General features: G+C 45.0%; 1 protein-coding gene across 1 annotated transcript in view; it reads right to left on the minus strand.

Annotated features, from left to right (window-relative positions):
- Positions 1 to 21,221, minus strand: part of LOC126284619 (complement factor D-like) — a 174,766-nt gene that overhangs the window by 81,027 nt on the left and 72,518 nt on the right. The window contains exon 4 of the mRNA XM_049983688.1: positions 4,670 to 4,744. Coding sequence (XP_049839645.1) covers positions 4,670 to 4,744 — 75 coding nt within the window. The remainder of the gene's footprint in view (positions 1 to 4,669; positions 4,745 to 21,221) is intronic.

Raw genomic sequence — 21,221 nt, forward strand, 5'->3', positions numbered from 1 at the left:
CCGACAATAAAGATACTTTTGAATCCACACCACACAGTCACACACGGAAACTGCAGTGGCTCTTTGACAGTACCCTAAATTCGGCAGTTCTATCTATTCACTGCACCCTCTAGGGTAAAATGTGCCTCGTTACTCCACAGAATATTTCCCGGCCGTGTGTCATCAACTTCGATCTGTGTCAGAAGCTTAAGGGCAAATTCAGAACGTTGCTGCGGATCATGAGGTTTCAGTTGCTGCACCGTCTGGATCTTGTACGGGTGGCAGTGTAAAATAGACCTCAAATCTTCCCGTACTGCTGACGACGGGATGAACAATCCTCGTGACACTGCACAAGCACTACCACTGCCTGGAGAACGTGCCGCACGGTCCGTTACATTAACGGCGATCTCGTCAAGGACTTCCACCGCGGTAGGACGCCTTCTTCTTCCAACTGCCACACCTAGGTCATACGTCATTCCGAATTCCATTATCATCTTCGTTAAACGATATGAGGACATCGTGTTTCTGCTCAGATCTTTCAGCCAGCGACATTCTCTCAAAACAGCACCGTAACTGCTGCCGTTCACATAAACTACATTATTAGCCATTAAAATTGCTACACCACGAAGATGACGTGCTACAGACGCGAAATTCGACCGACAGGAAGAAGATGCTGTGATATGCAAATGATTAGCTTTTCAGAGCATTCACGCAAGGTTGGCGCCGGTGGCGATACCTACAACGTGCTGACATAAGCAAAGTTTCCAACCGATTTCTCATACACAAACAGCAGTTGAACGGCGCTGCCTGGTGAAACGTTATTATGATGCCTCGTGTAAGGAGGAGGAATCCGTACCATCACGTTTCCAACTTTGATAAAGGTCGGATTGTAGCCTATAGCGATTGCGGTTTATCGTCTCGCGACATTGCTGCTCGCGTTGGTCGAGATTCAATTACTGTTAGCAGAATATGGAATCGGTGGGTTCAGGAGGGTAATACGGAACGCCGTGCTGGATCCCAACGGCCTCGTATTACTAGCACTCGGGATGACAGGCATCTTATCCGCATGGCTGTAACGGATCGTGCAGCCACGTCTCGACCCCTGAGTCAAAGTTAGGGACGTTTGCAACACAACGACGAACCTGGGTGCACGAATGCCAAAACCTCATTTTTTCGGATGTATCCAGGTTCTGTTTACAGCATTATTGTGGTCACATCCGTGTTTGGCGACATCGCGGTGGACGCACATTAGAAGCGTGTATTCGCCATCGCCATACTGGCGTATCACCCGGCGTGATGGTATGGGGTGCCTTTGGTTACACGTCTCGGTCACTCTTGTTCGCATTGACGGCACTTTGAACAGTGGGCGTCACATTTAAGATGTGTTACGACCTGTGTCTCTACCCTTCATTCGATCCCTGCGAAACCCTACATTTCAGCAGGATAATGTACGACCGCATGATGCAGGTCCTGCGAGGGCCTTTCTGGATACAGAAAATGTTCGACTGCTACCCTACACAGCACATTCTCCAGATCTCTCACCAATTGAAAACGTCTGGTCAATGGTGGCTGAGCAATTGGCTCGTCACAATACGTCAGTCACTACTCTTAATGAACTGTGGTATCATGTTGAAGCTGCATGGGCAGCTGTACCTGTACATGCCATCCAAGCTCTGTTTGACTCAATGCCCAGGCGTATCAAGGCCGTTATTACGGCCAGAGGTGGTTGTTCTGGGTACTGATTTCCCACAATCTATGTACCCAAATTGCTTGAAAATGTAATCACATGTCAGTTCTTGCATAATATATTTGTCCAATGAAACCCGTTTATCATCTCCATTTCTTCTTGGTGTAGCAATTTTAATGGTCAGTAGTGTAGTTTCACTAAGTAGTGTAGTTTCACTAGTGTACAGAGCCAGATTTGCTCCTGGCGGCCACAACAAGAACTATTTTTTGTTTTTTTGTTTTTTCAAGTGTGAATCGGTTCCGCATTACCGCGTTAATGTATCTACAAAGTTTCGCTGCAAAACAATAATTACAGGCCACGCTGTACCTCCACGAATAGCTGCACTTTAATTATAACCAGTCATTATATTCATAATCGGCACCAGACAATTAAGCAGTAAACACGAAAAAAAAGTAAAATATCAGTCAAATGTTGTTATGTAGTATAATTATGAACTCGGCGCTCAAGGAGGGAGTAACGCAATGAAATGTTGATTTCTACACCGGAAGCTGCGTAAGACATCTGCGCTTGTTTCGAGTGAATACCAAAGCTCGGCTGAATAGAAAAATAACGCTATGGTCCGGACAGAGATCGCCGACACCGGTGGCTTGTTATTGTTAATATCGTAACGGTACAAAAAGCCCTATTAGATTGTCTAGGTCCCCTCTTACATTTCACTCAGAGCAGTCGGTTGCGCTCTGGTAATGTATACACATCAAAAAAAGTTTTCATCTCCCCGGTTTCCAGTACTCCTGAAGATAGATGTCGACTGTGTATATTGCATCACAGACATAGTCCCTTTGACTGTTCATAGATATCATTAAACCCTCCCCGATATGTAAACAACCACGCATGAGTAACACCTATTAGACGGAGGGGGTGCGAGTGCCGATCAGATCCAGTCATTCCAGCAGGAAGGAGGTACACGGCTCATGTTGTCCGTAATTCAACAATGCCTAGACCGTCAATACCGCTGTTCGATCGCGTCCACATTGTTACTTTGTGTCACGAAGGGCTCTCAATAAGGGAAGTGTCCAGGAGGGACTAAAGCGATGTTTTTCGGACATGAGGAGATACCGAGAGACAGGAACTGTCGATGGCATGCCTCGCTCGGGCCACCCAAGGGCTACTACCGCAGTAGATGACCGATACCTACGGATTATGGCTGGGTGGAATCCTGACACCAACGACACCATGTTGAATAATGCTTTTCGTGCAGCCACAGGACGTGTCGTATTACGACTCGAACTGTGAGCAATAGGCTGCATGATGTGTGACTTCACTCCCGACATCTATGACGATCTTTACAATCATGACGCCATGCAGATGGACCCAACAACGTGCCGAAAGGACCGCTCAGGATTGGCATCACGATCTCTTCAAAGATGAGTGTCGCATATGCCTTCAACCAGACAATCGTCGGAGGCGTGTTTGGAAGCAATACGGTCAGGCTGAACGCCTTACACACACTGTCCAGCGAGATCAGCAAGATGGAGGTTCTCTGCTGTTTTGGGGAGGCATTATGTGGGGCCGACGTCCTCCGCATGTGGCCGTGTAAGGCGGAGTAAGGGCTGTGCGATACTTGTATGCCATCCTCCGACCGATAGTGCAACCATATCAGCAGCATATTGGCGAGACATTCGTCTTCATGGACGACAATTCGCGCCCCCATCGTGCACATCTTGTGAATAACTTCCTTCACGATAACGACATCGCTCCACTAGAGTGGCTAGCATGTTCTCCAGACATGAACCCTATAGAACGTGCCTGGGATAGATTGAAAAGGCCTTTTTATGGACGACGTGACCCACCAACCTCTCTGAGGGATCTACGCCGAATCACTGTTGAGGAGTGGGCCAGTCTGAACCAAAAGTGCCTTGATGGACTTGTGGATAGTATGCCACGACGAATACAGACTTGTATCAATGCAAGAGGACGTGCTACGGGGTATTAGAGGTTCTGGACCACCGCCTCTGTAGGTCTCGCTGTATGGTGGTACTACATGCAGTGTGTGATTTTCATGAGCAATAAAAAGAGCAGAAATGATGTTTATGTTGATTTTTATACCAATTTTCCATGCTGGTTCCTGAACTCTCGGAACCGAGGTGATGCAAAACCTTTTTTTGAAGTGTGTACAAAGATCGTAAATATTAACACCGCAACACAAACAGCTGCGTTTGACGTGGTTCCGTGACTAGAAAGCTAGACTGCTGATAACTGGCGTGACATTTGTGTTCGGCGATGAATCGTATTTCTGCGTTAACCAGGTGACGACCGTCTACGAGTATGGCGGCGACCCGGTGACAGGTCGGTCACATTTTCCGTAATATTTTGGAGACGTACTGTGGTGTTGCTCCTGGCACCACGGTGTACGGGGAACACCTGTTATGACTTCCGCTCACCGCTGGTACTCTCAGAAAGAACTCCGAGGCCACAATGGCACATTCGGACAACCTGCGATCTCACGTGTTACGTCTCAAACTGCTATGATGTTTGGAAATATAACTCTATTTTCTAGTTACTGCAATAGTATCACATAGCTCCCAATCCTTAAAGATTCATTTCGTTTCTTCCTTCCCTTCCGGGTATTTCACTTGTTTTGGCCAGGCAACCTGGCAGTGTCGCGTTTCGATTTCCACTTTCAGCTGCAGCTCACGTATATGGTTACTACTTGTGAGATAGATTGTTCAGACGTTGCAAGACGGTTCAAATGGCTCTGAGCACTATGGGATTTAAGATCTGAGGTCATCAGTCCCCTAGAACTTAAACTACTTAAACCTAAGTAACCTAGGTACATCACACACACCTATGCCAGAGGCAGGACTCTAACCTGCGACTGTAGCGGTCACGTGGTTCCAGACTGAAGCGCCTACGACTGCACAGCCACAACGGCCGGCTGCAAGACGGGAAAGCTCAGAATTCCTCTGCTGGACCTCGCACTGTACGCTGTATAGAAACACTTACTCTGATTTTGTGCAGCTCTTGAATGCAGGGCCCTGGTAATAAGTCCACGTCGCTCTTTCAGTACCTGGAACTGGTCTGTAACAAAACAAAGACACATTGTGGCTTTGGACAGATAATGCTTTGTCGATCTGTGGATGTTTACAGTTATCAGTTTCCATTAACACACATTTAAACAGAATGAAAATGAGAGAGGTACAGGCTAGAGAGAACCGGCGATGGCTGCTCGAGAGGCTGGATAGCTCAGGCAGCAAGAGCACTGTCCGCAGAAAGCAAGGTTTCGGGTTCGAATCGCAGCCTGGCACACAGTGTTAATCTGTCGGGAAGTCACAGTGATAAATGCACGTCGTTCTTATTCACATTTCTTTTTATTTAATTTAGTAATGCAGGCAGCTCTCCGAATCTTACCTGGTCATCTTCCAATGTATTCGGATACATATCATACTTTTACATCGGCTGTTGACTATTTATACGTACAACAGCAAAAGATTCCTAATTGACTTTCCTTTAAAATCCACACTAATATTATAAATGAGAAAGTATGTTTGTTATCTTTTCGCGAGTAAACGACTCACATGATTTTGATAAAATTTGGTACGGAGATAGCTTGAATTTTGAGGACGAACATAAGCTACTTTATGAAATGCGTAGCACAAAACATTTATTGGTGTGAAGAATATAACGTGAATTAGGTAAGTATTTTACTCTTACAAAAAGATATTTACTCTCTTACTTCCGAACAATGTCATATTTGTGAAAATGCTTTTACTGGCTGGTATGTCGTACATAACATGACTCTCTATGTTGTGAATACAATGCAATCAGAATTCTCAAAGCGTGTAATTGGTACTTCCATAATAATACCATTAATGCAAGAGTAACTATCCTACGTTTTCACGATTAAACCACTGAACCAATTTCTTTTAAATTTTCAATGGAGATATATATGGACGGAGGAACAACATAAGCTATAGTAGAAAGTTAAAGAGATGTCGACGCCTAATAGGGTGAAATAGCAATGAAACAACTTGTTTTACATCAGTGAACATAAACCATGTTAAAGACATTATTAAATTTGTTGCATAATGTGTCGTTACTTCAGTAGCAAAAAGCACAGATGCGTGCCCCTTTCCACACACTGCTCGGCATCGATACTGCGTGTGCCACCACGTCATGATTTGGGGCAACCTGGGAGGGGGGGAGGGAGGGGGGGCGGCTGTACATCACAAGCTCTGTATTCCCGAACAGGTTCAAAAATGGTTCATATGGCTCTGAGCACTATAGGACTTAACTTCTCAGGTCATCAGTCCCCTAGAACTTAGAACTACTTAAACCTAACCAACATAAGGACATCACACACATCCATGCCCGAGGCAGGATTCGAACCTGCGACCGTAGCGGTCGCGCGTTTCCAGACTGTAGCGCCTAGAACCGCTCGGCCACCCCGGCCGGCTACCCGAACAGGCAGACAAGTGAAGGCAGCTGATGTTATCACACGTAAAATAGCTTACTTAGCATCACTCATTACAGTAAAAGTATTGCTATACATTAGGTAACAGTTAGTGCATTATATATATATATTTTTTTTAATCTGTAGGTACAAACTCATTTACTGTCGATATGGAAAATACTCGATCAAGATCCGTTTGGTTACTGGAAGGGAAAAGGCATAAGACAAGCAAATCTGTCATTGAGCTTAGTAATTTGTGGACTCCGATAGCGTAAAATGGAATAAGATGCTCACAATCCATGTAAGACACATCAGCAGAAGAAGTAAAACGATTCATCCATTTAGGAAACCAGGTCACACGGGATTGAGCAAGTAAGGAAAGTATCGCATGTACATCTATATCCACACTCAGCAAATAACCGTGAAATGCATGGCAGCAGGTACTTTCTAATTCTACCAGTTACTAGGACACCTTCCCCTTCCACTAAGCGAGGCAGCGCAGTGGTTAGCACACTGGATTCGCATCATGAGGACGACAGTTGAAACCCATATCTGGCCACCCTGATTTAGGTTTACCCTTATTTCCCTAAATTATTTAAGGCAAATGCCAGGTTGGCTCTTTTGAAAGATCACGGCCGGTTGCCTTCCTCGTCCTTCCCTAACCCTAGCATTTTCTCCATCTCAATGACCTCGCTGTCGATGGAACGTTAAACACCAATCTCCTCCTCCTCCTCCTCCTCCTTTCCGTTCCATTCACGAATGGAGTGCGTGAAGAATGATTGTTCAAATTCCTCTGTGTGTGATGTAACTGATTTAATCTTGTCATCTCGATCCCTATGCAAACCGATTCCTGAAACTTTGTAAGTAGGCTTTCTCGGGATAGTTTATATCTATCTTCAAGAGTCTATCAGTTGAATTTCTTCAGCATCTCTGTCCCACTCTTCCACAAATCTAATAAACCTGTGACCATTCGTGCTGCCCTCTTCTGTATACATTCAATATATTACTCCTTTTTGGCATGGGTCCAACATACTTGAGCAATATTCTAGGGCGTGTCGCACCAGTGTTTCGTAAGCACTCTTCATTGAAGACTGACTGTATTTCCCTAACATCATATCAATGGACAGAGGTCTACACCTGCTTTATCTATCACTATGTCGCCGTCCCATTGAAATCTCCCCCCCCCCCCCTCCACAATATTTTTACACCAATATACTGCTGGAGTTGGCCGATTACAGTTGCGACTCACTGATACTGTAGTGAAAGGATATTATGTTTCTTCGTTTTACGAAATATATAATTTTACATTTTTGAACATGTAAAACGCGTGGGCAATCTTTGCACCACTCTGGAATCCTATCAACTCGGATTACATATTAGTGCAGCTTTTTACAGACATATAACAGCATCCTCTGCGAAAAGTCTGAGGTTACTATTAATGTTATCTGCAAAGCTACTAACATACAACATGAACATCAAAGGTCCCAACACACTTCCCTGCGGCACACCTGAAGTTTCTGGACCCATCGATGACTCTCCATCGAAAATAATATGCTCCATTCTTCCTGCCAACAAATCCGCTATTTAGTTACAAGTTTCTCTTGAAACCCAGAATTTTTGATGATAAGAGTAGGTTTGGTACTAAGCCAAATGCTTTTTGGATATCAAGAAATACTGAATTTCCCTGACTACCTTAGTCCTTGGCTTTCAGGATGTAAGGTGAAAAAAGTGCGAATTGGGTTCCACATGATGGATGTGTTCGGAATCCATGCTTGTTTGCATGAAGGAGATAGTTCCGTTCTAGATGCTTCATTACATTTGAGTCCAGAAAACGTTCTAAGACTCTACAACAAATGGATGTCAAGGCTATTCGACAGAAGTATTGTGGATCACTTTTGCTATCTTCCTTGGGACCTGTTTGACCTGTGTTTTCTTCCAGCTGTTGAGCAAGGTAACTGTTCGAAGGATCTATGCAAATTGTGGTTAAAAGAAGACCTAACCAGCCGCTAATTCGCTAAGGAATCTGATAAGGATTCTATCAGGCCCTGTAGAGCCGTTCAATATATGCGATTTTTTTCTCAACAGCACTGGCACTAATACCTTAGTCATTGATTTTTTTAGTGCTGAGAGCCTTAAATGGGGCAATACTCCGGGAATTACTCGTGTAAACGAGCATTTCTCCACGGAGCTTAGCGTTCCTGATTTTGCTTTGCTACCATAATTTCAGTTCCCCCTTCTACGAGTGTCTGAACATTAACTTAGGAGCCACAACCTTCATATATGACCAGAATTTTTTTGATCTTATGAAAGAGCTACTACTACTTTAGTCGTTGAAGGCTTCATACATTGTTTGACGGCCGCAAGCATTTCATTCAGAATCTCTGTACATTTAACATGTCATGTAGATTGTTACTGGCGAAGGAATATTTCTTCAATATAGAGGTATCCACTGATATCATATATTGATATGGAAACGTGGAAGAGGTTCCTGAAATTTTATTCTATGAAAGTGAAAAGTGGGAAATCTTAAAACTGCAGAGAAATTAACTGGATACATTTGAAACATGGTATAAACGAAGAAGGTTCAGAATTTTAAGAGACAATCAAAAGTTTGCGTTTGAGGGCGTTGCGGCAGCGTATATGCAACATAGCACGACTCCGATGTGGGTATATAAGCACCGGTATTATGGAAAGAGATTAGTGTGGCATTGGTGTCTTTACGACGTGGTTGCGTTAATTGCGGAAACGTAAACTATGGCGACAAAATTACCAACTTCGTCCAATCAGGACCAACAACCTTTTCTTCGCTAAAAAAGAACAAACACCAACAGATATGCACCGGAGAATGAAGAATGTGTATTGGGCGGCATGACTACTGGAAATCACCGTCCGGGAAGGCTACGCCAAGCGATTCTGCTGCTTCATCATAACTCACGTCCCCATAACGCAAATGTCCTGGAGTCTTGATCCCTCCCCATACAACTATGATGGCTTCGCTGCCTTAAAACAGACCCCGAATGACGACGATTCTTGTTGCACGAGGATGTATAACAGGCACTTGCGAATTTCTTCACCCAGCAGGACACGGCGTTTTAATGACTGCCTAAATATTCACCGTGATTTTGCCCGAATGGCATACAGTCTCAGGACTGCACAGCCCTCGAATGGAAACTTTTTGATCGTTCCTGATAAGCTGACAGATAAATTATGCGACGGAAAAGTGATGAATATGCACACATCAAAAAAACTTTTGCATCACCTCGGTTTTGAGAGTTCCGGAACCTATATGGAAAATTAGAATAGAGATCAACACAAACATCAGTTCCACCCTTTTTATTGCTCATGAAAACCACACATTGGATGTTGTACCACCATACAGCGAGACCTTCAGAGATGGTGGTCCAGATTGCTGTACGCACCGGTACCTCTAATAACCAGTAGCACGTCCTCTTGCAATGATGCATGCCTGTATTCGTCGTGGCATACTATCCACAAGTTCATCAAGGCACTGTTGGTTCAGATTGTCCCACTTCTCAACGGTGATTCGGCGTAGATCCCTCAGAGTGGTTGGTGGGTCACGTCGTCCATAAACAGTGCTTTTCAATCTATCCCAGACACGTTCGATAGGGTTCGTGTCTGGAGTCAAGCGATGTCGCTATCCTGAAGGAAGTCATTCACAAGATGAGGGCACGAATTGTCGTCCATGAAGATGAATGCCTCGCCAATATGCTACCGATATGATTGCACTATCGGTCGGAGGATGGCAATCACCTATCTCATAGCCGTTACGGCACCTTCCATGTCCACCAGCGGCGTGCGTCGGCCCGACATAATGCCACCCCAAAACAGCGGAGAACCTCCACCTTGCTGCATCCACTGGACAGTGTGTCCAAGGCGTTCAGCCTGACGAGGTTGCCTCCAAACACGTCTCCGACGATTTTCTGGTTGAAGGTATATGCGACACTCATCGGTGAAGGGAACGTGAGGCCAATCCTGACGGGTCCGTTCGGCACGTTCTTGGGCACATTTGTACAGCGTTGCATGGTCTCGTGGTTGCAAAAATGGACCACGTCATTGACGTCGGGAGTGAAGTTGCGCATTTTGCAGCCTATTGCGCACAGTTTGAGTCGTAACACGACGTCCTGTGGCTGCAGGAAAAGCATTATTCAACACGGTGTCGCTGCTGCCAAGGTTCCTACGAGCCATAATCGGTAGGTAGCGGCAATTCACTTCAGCAGTAGCCCTTGGACGGCCCGAGCGAGGCATGTCATCGACAGTTCCTGCCTCTCTGTATCTCCTGCAACATCGCTTTGGTTCAATACGAGACTCCTGGACACTTCTCTTGTGGAGCTCCTTCCTGGCACAAAGTAACAATGCGGACACGATCGAACCGTATTGACCGTCTAGGCACGGTTGAACTACAGTAGACACTAACCTTGTACCTCCTTCCTGGTGGAATGACTGGAACTGATCGCCTGTCGGACACCCTCCGTCTGCTAGGCGCTGCTCATTCATGGCTGTTTCCATCTTTGGCCGGGTTAAGTGACATCTCTGAACAGTCAGAGAGACTTTGTCTGTGATACAATATACACTGTCAACGTCTATCTTCAGAAATTCTGGGAACGGAAGGATGCAAAACTCTTTTTAATGTGTGTAGTAAGCCAGGAACGACGTATAATGTAGACGCTCACGAGCAAAAGGAACAGGTTAGTGGGATACCTGCCTTGGAACCCAGGATTGCCCCGGAAGGAGCAAAACAGGAGAAAAATACTTGAGGCAAATAAGGACAAGAAAATTTAAAATGGTTTATAACAGCGGTTGGGTGTAACAGTTAAATAAAAATGGAAATCTAGGACAAAACAAGAAAAGAATCAAACAAGTCCAAACACCGATAATTTAAAAATTACAGTTACATTTTCATATTCATATATTAACATAACACATAACCATTAGAATTATTTTGTTTCTCGATTCGCGACAAATTTCGAAGGAAATAGTGTCAAAAACGCAGAATACAACAGGCTGCTGTGTTTATGTCGTTCGGTGTCAATAAGTGGCAGGTCTGTCGGAACGAGGTGTCAAGCTGAGGAGGGCTCGTCTTCACATTTGTTATTGCTGTAAATTATTTCTGTGGAACTGCTGAAAATGTTGTCTCTAATGCTATCGATTCAGAGAAAAGACGAAGAAAAAAGTTAATAACGTTCGTCACAGAATTAACAAGTGGTTCTCTGCAAAATGAAACACAGTATATTCAGTTCTGTGCAACATATACACTACTGGCCATTAAAATTGCTACACAGCGAAGATAACGTACTACAAACGCGAAATTTAACCGACAAGAAGAAGATGCTATGATACGCAAATGATTAGTTTTTCAGAGCATTCACATAAGGTTGGCGCCGGTGGCGACACCTACAACGTGCTCAAATAAGCAAAGTTTCCAACCGATTTCTCATACACAGTTGAATCGGCCTTGCCTAGTGAAACGTTGTTGTGATGCCTCGTGTAAGGAGGAGAAATGCGTACCATCGCGTTTCCGACTTTAATAAAGGTCGGATTGTAGCCTATCGCGATTACGGTTTCTCGTATCGCGACATAGCTGCTCGCGTTGGTCAAGATCCAATGACTGTTAGCAGAATATAGAATCGGTGGGTTCAGGAGGGTAATACGGAACGCCGTGCTGGATCCCAACGACATCGTATCTCTAGCAGTCGAGATGAGAGGCATCTTATCTGCATGGCTGTAACGGATCGTGCAGCCACGTCTAGATCCTTGAGTCAACAGATGTCAACATTTGCAAGGCAACAATTATCTGCATGAACAGTTCGACGACGTTTGCAGGAGCATGGACTATCAGCTCGGAGACCATGGCTGCAGTTATACTTGACGCTGCATCACAGACAGGAGCGCCTGCAGTGGTGTACTCAGCGACGAACCTGGGTGCACGAATGACAAAACGTCATTTTTTCGGATGAACCCAGGTTCTGTTTACAGCATCATGATGGTCGCACCCGTGTTTAGGGACATAGCGGTGAACGCACATTGGAAGCGTGTATTCGTCATCGCCATACTGGCATATCACCCGGCGTGATGGTATGGGGTGCCATTGGTTACACATCTCGGTCACTCTTGTTCGCATTGACGGCACTTTGAACAGCGGACGTTACATTTCAGATGTGTTATGACCCGTGGCTCCACCCTTCATTCGATCCGTGCGAAACCCTACATTTCAGCAGGATAATGCACGACCGCATGTTGCAGGTCCTGTACGGGCCTTTCTGGAAATGGAAAATGTTCAACTGTTGCCCTGCACAGCACATTCCCCAGATCTCTCACAAATTGAAAACGTCTGGTCAATGGTGGCAGAGCAACTGTTTCGTTACAATACGCCAGTCACTACTCTTGATGAACTGTGGTATCGTGTTGAAGCTGCATAGGCGGCTGTACCTGTATACGCCATCCAAGCTCTGTTTGACTCAATGCCCAGGCGTATCAAGGCCGTTATTACGGCCAGAGTTGTTTGTTCTCGGTACTGATTTATCAGGATCTATGCACCCAAATTGCTTGAAAATGTAATCACATGTCAGTTCTAGTATAATATATTTGTTCAATGAATACCCGTTTATCATCTGCATTTCTTCTTGATATCGCAATTTTACTGGTCAGTAGTGTAAAACACACAAACTATTGATGTAGCTTATGAATAGGTTAGAGTGTTCCGTACTTTAAGGTGTTCATTGTGATAAAAATTTGAAATGTAAAGAACATTTTATTGAACTTTTCAAGCTGCAAAATTCAGCAACTTTTGCTCTTCGCATAATTGCTACTTTGGGAAACACTCGAACACCTTTTGTATATTTCCATTCATTAATACACTCCTGGAAATTGAAATAAAAACACCGTGAATTCATTGTCCCAGGAAGGGGAAACTTTATTGACACATTCCTGGGGTCAGATACATCACATGATCACACTGACAGAACCACAGGCACATAGACACAGGCAACAAAGCATGCACAATTTCGGCACTAGTACAGTGTATATCCACCTTTCGCAGCAATGCAGGCTGCTATTCTCCCATGGAGACGATCGTAGAGATGCTGGATGTAGTCCTGTGGAATGGCTTGCCATGCCATTTCCACCTGGCGCCTCAGTTGGACCAGCGTTCGTGCTGGACGTGCAGACCGCGTGAGAAAACGCTTCATCCAGTCCCAAACATGCTCAATGGGGGACAGATCCGGAGATCTTGATGGCCATTGTAGTTGACTTACACCTTCTAGAGCACGTTGGGTGGCACGGGATACATGCGGACGTGCATCGTCCTGTTGGAACAGCAAGTTCCCTTGCCGGTCTAGGAATGGTAGAACGATGGGTTCGATGACGGTTTGGATGTACCGTGCACTATTCAGTGTCCCCTCGACGATCACCAGAGGTGTACGGCCAGTGTAGGAGATCCCTCCCCCCACCATGATGCCGGGTGTTGGCCCTGTGTGCCTCGGTCGTATGCAGTCCTGATTTTGGCGCTCACCTGCACGGCGCCAAACACGCATACGACCATCATTGGCACCAAGGCAGAAGCGACTCTCATCGCTGAAGACGACACGTCTCCATTCGTCCCTCCATTCACGCCTGTCGCGACACCACTGGAGGCGGGCTGCACGATGTTGGGGCGTGAGCGGAAGACGGCCTAACTGTGTGCGGGATCGTAGCCCAGCTTCATGGAGACGGTTGCGAATGGTCCTCGCCGATACCCCAGGAGCAACAGTGTCCCTAATTTGCTGGGAAGTGGCGGTGCGGTCCCCTACGGCACTGCGTAGGATCCTACGGTCTTGGCGTGCATCCGTGCGTCGCTGCGGTCCGGTCCCAGGTCGACGGGCACATGCACCTTCCGCCGACCACTGGCGACAACATCGATGTACTGTGGAGACCTCACGCTCCACGTGTTGAGCAATTCGGCGGTACGTTCACCCGGCCTCCCGCATGCCCACTATATGCCCTCGCTCAAAGTCCGTCAGCTCCACATACGGTTCACGTCCACGCTGTCGCGGCGTACTACCAGTGTTAAAGACTGCGATGGAGCTCCGTATACCACGGCAAACTGGCTGACACTGACGGCGGCGGTGCACAAATGCTGCGCAGCTAGCGCCATTCGACGGCCAACACCGCGGTTCCTGGTGTGTCCGCTGTGCCGTGCGTGTGATCATTGCTTGTACAGCCCTCTCGCAGTGTCCGGAGCAAGTATGGTGGGTCTGACACACCGGTGTCAATGTGTTCTTTTTTCCATTTCCAGGAGTGTATGTTACGGTATAATTTTCTGGGGATCGCCAAGTACTTCAGAATCTATTAATCATTGCAAATTGCGAGCAATGAAAATAATATACGGTCTTAGCATGATTAGGATATGTGTAGGATAGAAGCAGAATATGAATACTTCGTTGTTACATCTGTGTTTCCCTTGTAACAAGAGAAGTGACAAAGACTAATTTCTTAGATTTGATTTACGATTAAGTCGCCGTTGTAGTAGTACCCTGTAAATGACCAATGTTGCAATATACACAAAGAAATAATTCCAACATACCCTGCAGACTGATGATTTCCACGTAATTTGTACAGAACCAGTGCACGTTATGTAACAAAGATGTGAGTTACCTTCCACCCAGTGAATGTGTACGATTTCAGATTGTGCACTTGGTGTAATCAATGACAGTTTGCTACCCAAGTAAACATATGGAAGGCAGTCCGCACGAGTGCGAGGAAAAGCTTGTTAGATCTTGAGTACATCATTTATTATTGACCGGTGAGCGCAGTTATGTCAATGAAACCTCTACAGCTAACTGTACCAAGTGATAGCAAATGATGTGGTATTTTAAACACGAATATATGGAAGACAAAAAGACAGTTCTGTTCTATTGAGAAAGTTTTGGAAAGATTTTGTACAGCTATGAAAGGAGAACTATTTGTCAGTAGTTGCTGATTCGTCTGTTTGGTTTGCTCGGCGTGATTGGGTGGCCAATCAAACGTCCCTGGTCCATAAATCTCGAATGCTGTCAGACAAGGAAAATTTCGCCAAGTAATTGCAAATCCTACGAATATTTTTCAATACGAATGAGTGCTCAGATCGACAAATTAAGCTGGCATTACGGTCAAAATTAACAACCATTGAGGAAGAGGTTGAGACGTAGAAAGAAAAAGGAAATCTAATAAACACTTATCTGCTTTACGCTGCACCAATCTCTGGAATTTCTGAAAAAATCGTAAAACTTCTACGGAAACATAGTATCCAATGTATTTCTGTCGCGTCAACAAATATTGTCGATGATAAAGAGGATCTAGATCTCCTAAAGCTGGCTGTGCAACGTAACCCATGCAAAAAAGTAATGCCTTACGAGGGGCACACGATTAGAACAGCCAAAGCGACTGCAAGGAACATAACCGATACATCCGATTAAAACAACGAAGCAAATCAGCTCTCGCCAAAAATTGTCTTGTATGTAATTGTGAAAGGAAGTACGACGAGACGTGTATAGTGGTGAAAAATCCGGCCGCGGTGGCCGAGCGGTTCTAGGCGCTTCAGTCCGGAACGGCGCGATTGCTACGGTCGCAGGTTCGAATCCTGCCTCGGGCATGGAAGTGTGTGATGTCCTTAGGTTAGTTAGGTTTGAGGAGTTCTAAGTTCTAGGGGACTGATGACTTCAGATGTTAAGTTCCATAGTGCTCAGAGCCATTTTTAGTGGTCAAAACCACCAAGTTTGCGGTACGGTGCAATTTAGGAGCTAACCGAAATAAATGAGTCGGAAAACCTTAAAACCTGAATGGACGTTTCGGTATAAACAAGGCTTGTGTTTCGACACTCAGTTAAAATACCTCCGGTCGTTTCATCCACAAGAGCTGCAAAACGGAGAGAGACTCGGAAACAGATAGCGGAGCGAGACCAAAACTTAATTCTTTGACAGGAGTAGACACCGCGAGTACGCAAAATAAGAGCTCGTGGCACTTAATAATGCAGCTGAGTAGGTCGGCGAAATATGATGCAGAAAAGAAGGAGTCAACAACTGAGGGCATAATTCACTGACCGTTTGGGATCCGAACCAGTTCGGAATAGAGGAAAAGATCGAAGAAATTCGGAAGCCCACTCCGATATATGCAGACCTTCATAGACCTTTGGCAGAAGATGTTATCGGGAAGCTGAAAGAATCTATATTGGGGGAAGACTTACACGAATCTACTGCTTGCGTCATATAACTCGTATAAATCACATAAAAACACAATTACAGACACTACTGCACCTAGGAGGCATACGGACAGTTATTTCTCCCGCGATGTTTTCTCGAGCCAGACAGTAAAGCAGAAACAATAGCGGAGAGAGGTTCCCTCTGTTAATCTTAGTTGTTCCTGAAGAAGGCGATGCAGGCTCTCGCCGAAAATTCAAATTTTTGCTCCAATTTGGCATGGCGAGAGTACCGTAAATACTTTACACAGGAAGTTTGAATAAAAACTTCAGTCACAACTTTTTGGTATTTTATTAAATTACACGATGCATTTCGGACTCTGTGGGTCCATTTTCAAGTGCAAATTGTCTATTACATAATTTACATTTCCTCTTCGCAGAGATGAAATGCATTTTCCTGTTGTGAGAAAGTTAGATGTGATTAATAAGATAGGAAACAGTGTAGTAGTACTGCACAATGAAGCAAATTGTTAGATCCTAAATGCAGTACAGCAGTTGGTAATACATGTCCACAAAATCAAAAAGCCTGAATCTATGTTAAATAAACAAACAGATTTCGCTAGACATAGATTTCTTGCATATAACAACTTCTTAAAACATAGATTCTTTGCAGATAACAACTTCTTTAAACTCAGGTCTCTGACACTATATAATAATTATGTCATAAAATTCGTCTTTGATCACAACAGGTTAAACTGCATCTTTGTTAGTAAACAGTTGTAACAAATGTCCGCTGTGAGTGACCTGATGTGCAACAGCAATAAGAATAAACTAACGTACGCAACACCAAAAGGTTAAAAATGTTCTTTCTTGTTTGTTCGATAAGGTTTTCACTGGTTTTTTTTCACAGTTTCTCACATATTTTCGCACTCGGTTCACGAAATACGAAACCTAACATCCAACTTTCTCATAACAGGAAAATGCATTTCACCTCACTGAAGAGTAAATGTAAATCATTTATTAGACGATTTACACCTGAAAATAGGCCCACAGGGTCCGAAATGCATCGTGTAATTTGATAAAACAAGAAAAAATTGTGACTGGATGAGTTTTTATTAAAACTTCCTGCGTAGTGAATACAGTCAGGTTCAAAACTGTAAAATATGAAATTCTTTGGCCAAAAAGTAATGCGTTTGAAAATAAACGTGCGTTACAACGAAACAATGTAAACGGTTCATTGCATAACTTGTGAGCTGGAAGTATCGAAATTAATTCAGTCTTTATTCTAAAGAGAAAGGAGATTAGGATTGAAAGTCGCATCGACAGAAACATCATTATAGACGGATCACAAGCTCATGTTGGTTCAAAGATGAGGAAGGAAATCGGTCATGCACTTCCAAAGGGGGCCTGAAGCGACTTAGAAAAATCACGGAAAACCTAAATTTGGATGATAAATAGGACACAGAAACTGGCCAAACACATCATAATTTTAACGTCTGCTGTCCACATTACCCGAAGTGACCGTTTAGTGGACAAGGCACCGCACACCACCAAGTTAGTTGACGGACCGTAGCTGCTTGACGGTATGATGGCGAAGAATATAACCAGGCACCCTTCGTTGATCTAGCAGTCTCCACCCATGGATACGCCCACTGTAACGTAGTACACAGAACAGAGGCTAATCTGAAAAGACGACGCCCCAGAATGAATTTTCACTCCACGGCAGAGTGTGCGGTGGTATGAAACTTCCTGGGAAATTAAAACTGTGTGCCGGATCAGGACTCGAACTTGGGACATTTACCATTCACAGGCAAAGGCATTCCGTAGCACTGGTCATCGTATTGATAGCCCGTGATGCGTCAGACATCGTCGCACCATTCATATGAATATTGTCTGCTCCCAAACAGACTTCTTTTCAGGCTTAAAGTTCGTGACGCGGTTTTACGATCCTGAACAACCTAACAAACAATAACCCTCTCCCTCAGGCGTTAGGCGTCTGAAAGAGTCGACATTGCGCATGGCGTTGACAATGGTCCTGAAACCATCGATTTTTTTTTGTTCGATTCCAACTAACGCGAGGTGTAATATCGCGCAAGGTTATACCGTAGACTCGATACGTCACGCCGTTGTTGAATTGCGATTCCTGCTGGTGGTCCTTTCTCCTGCTTGCACATGGCGTAACGTGATTTCTCACAAACAAACAACATTCAGATCCAACCTACGAATGAGAAAAGTGACTTTTAAAAATAGTTTTAAAAATTTTCGGGACAGATTCATTACACCAAAACGAGAAAAGAGGTTCGATGAAAGTTTACAATTTAGGTGACTGAAGCTCATCAATACATCAGTTCATAATAAATGCTCGAAATGTCTTCTTCTTCAGGGGTTCCCAAACTTTTCTTCTGATGGAACACTTTGAGAATTCTGATACTCTTAGGAATCACCTTATTTGTTTCGAAGTTTAAAGAAATTTTTAAAAATGAGAATATCTTGTTTTATGAAGTAATTAGCTCAGTTTTAAATTACAATTAATAATACAGAAATAATAATAAAATTTTAAAAAACAATTACTGTCGTCAAAATTTTAAAAGAACGCCCTGTTATTAATAGTGTTTCGCAGAGCACTTACTCACTTCCCCCGGAGCACCAGTGTTCCGCGAAATATATTTTGGGAAATCCTGTTCGAAACATGCATGCACTCGTTGATCATGAATTGTCGCATTATTTCAAATTCTGCCTGACTGTTTCAAATACTAGTTTCAAGGGCTTCCATGTCGCGTCGATGGAGAGTTTCTGTTCCCTGGTGGTCTGCTGCTTAGATGAATTGTTGCAGGTGCCCCCAAGGATAATAATCCAAAGGCCTGAGGTCGGGAGTACGTGTAGATTATGCCTCTACCTATGCATCTGACAGATACCAGCCAGTGCATATTGGACATTGAGAGTAAAATATGCTGGAGCTCCATAACGTATAAGCCTCATGTTTCTTCTTAGTTGCAGGGACGCATGTTCTCGTAGGTCTTGGAGGGTGATCTGAGTAAATTACCTACAGGCAACGCCTGTAAGACATGCTAGGAAAACGTTTGGCCCTATCCGACTTCTTCTTTTTCTGGTACCTGTCAGTTCCGGATGTTGGCAACCATCTTGGTAGTGCTTTTTCTGTCACTTGCAGCTCTAAATAGCTCTGTAGACGTTTTAGAGGTCCACGTTCTGATAAGCCAGGATATTCTTCTCCGGACAAAGCTTCTCTTCCCTGGTCTTTTTCCTTGCAGGATGGTCTGGAGGAGATCGTATCTGTTGTTGTTCCGCTTGATGTTTCCCAGGTACTGAATTTTCTTGCTTTTACCGTGGCCAGTACTGTTGTAACCGCAGAAAAGCCAAGTCTAAATGCAGTTGTTCTCAGACGATACACCAGAAATCATACGGGGAGATAGAGTTAACAGGGGACGCCAGGCGTGTCAGAGGGGTCACAAAAGATAACGACGCAGCCAGATAGCCGAGGCGGCGGTCCAAGCGGCCAGGCAGCTGCGCGTGATAAGCAAGGAAGCAGACTCAGCTATTAAGATAAGAAGGGCGCTCTGGGCAGGTCCCTTAATAAGCAATAACTTACAGTATCAACACTCTTGGCTATAGGGAGAAGTCTGGGAGCGGAGAGAGAAAGAAAGAGGGCCCTAGGTGGGGACCGCACTACGTCATGAGGAGCCAATGAAGGGCTCAGGACGCAGTGCGTGACCATATAGGGAGAGGCCCCTCTACCCCTCCACCCAGCTTCTGAAGAAAAGTACTGAAGTTAATACTAAAACAATCCCTAATAAGGAAAAGTTGCACTCGACGCTACGTCATGCCAAGCGCTGGCGGGGTCGAAGGGGAAGAGCTAACAAAACTCGGAGGCACGCCGCTCCGGGGATCTCTCTCTCTCTCTCGGGTTTAGGCAGCGACGGTAGTCAGCGTGAGTAGCAGCCGACTTGGGCTGAGGGCGGGCTGCAGGCAGACAGTTGGAGATAGTCGCCGATGAGCGTTTAGGCAGCGACCGCGGGACTCTGACGTAGGGTGCTAGTGTGGGCAGCAAAGTGCTGGAAAGTTCTATCAGGCAGCCAGAACGGTGGAAGTCAGTCACCGTCTCTGTAATGGGCTTGGCTATTCTGTAGGTACAATCACTACGCAGTTAGGGTGATCTGTATTCTTTATGAATAAATTAGAACTTTTATAACGTCCATACGAGTTTACTTCTACCAACATCCTAGCCTTGTACCTTCACACCAGGGAATTTAACATCTTAGCCAGATCAAAAGTCTCCCTCTCAATTAGGTCAACCGGCTAATTCCCGTTTACGAACCGTGTCGCTCAATCCCTCGCAAAACCCACGCTTGGGACGCGACATAAATAAAAGTTTTGGTGTCAGGTGTGGGGTACCACAAAGGCATATAGGCAAAAAGGAGATAGGAGCCAGTAGATTTTGCTACAGCGACTGTGGCAATTAGCAGGAAGTTGTGGCGACTCGCAACTTTCAGCATTAGTAGCTCCACTACTACAGAGTCCAGAGAAGTAGTCCTCGCGGGTGCAGGGCAACGCAGGATAGCGGCAGCCGAGGCGAGCGACGGGGTCGGCACAGCCCAGCAGAGCGGCGGCCGACGCATCGCGGCAGCGCGGAACAGCGCGGGCATAGAGAGCACAGAGACAGCGCGGAGCAGCGCGGCACAACGCGGGACAACGCGGATCAGCGGAACAGACGGCGCACCACAAGAGAAGCGGTACATGTAAAATTATATTAAGAATTTTGTATCTTGTATTGTTAAGTGCTAACATAGTTAAGTTGGTAAGATGGCCCAAACTAACGAAGTTCCGTCATCCTCCAGTAGCGGTAAGATATCAGTGAAAGAAGCCTTGTGTATAGTTCCGAAAGTGTTCGAAGGAAATAAGAGAGATCTTAGGGAGTTTAT

This window comes from Schistocerca gregaria, chromosome 8, assembly GCF_023897955.1.
Source record: "Schistocerca gregaria isolate iqSchGreg1 chromosome 8, iqSchGreg1.2, whole genome shotgun sequence".
NCBI classification, from domain to species: domain Eukaryota; kingdom Metazoa; phylum Arthropoda; class Insecta; order Orthoptera; family Acrididae; genus Schistocerca; species Schistocerca gregaria.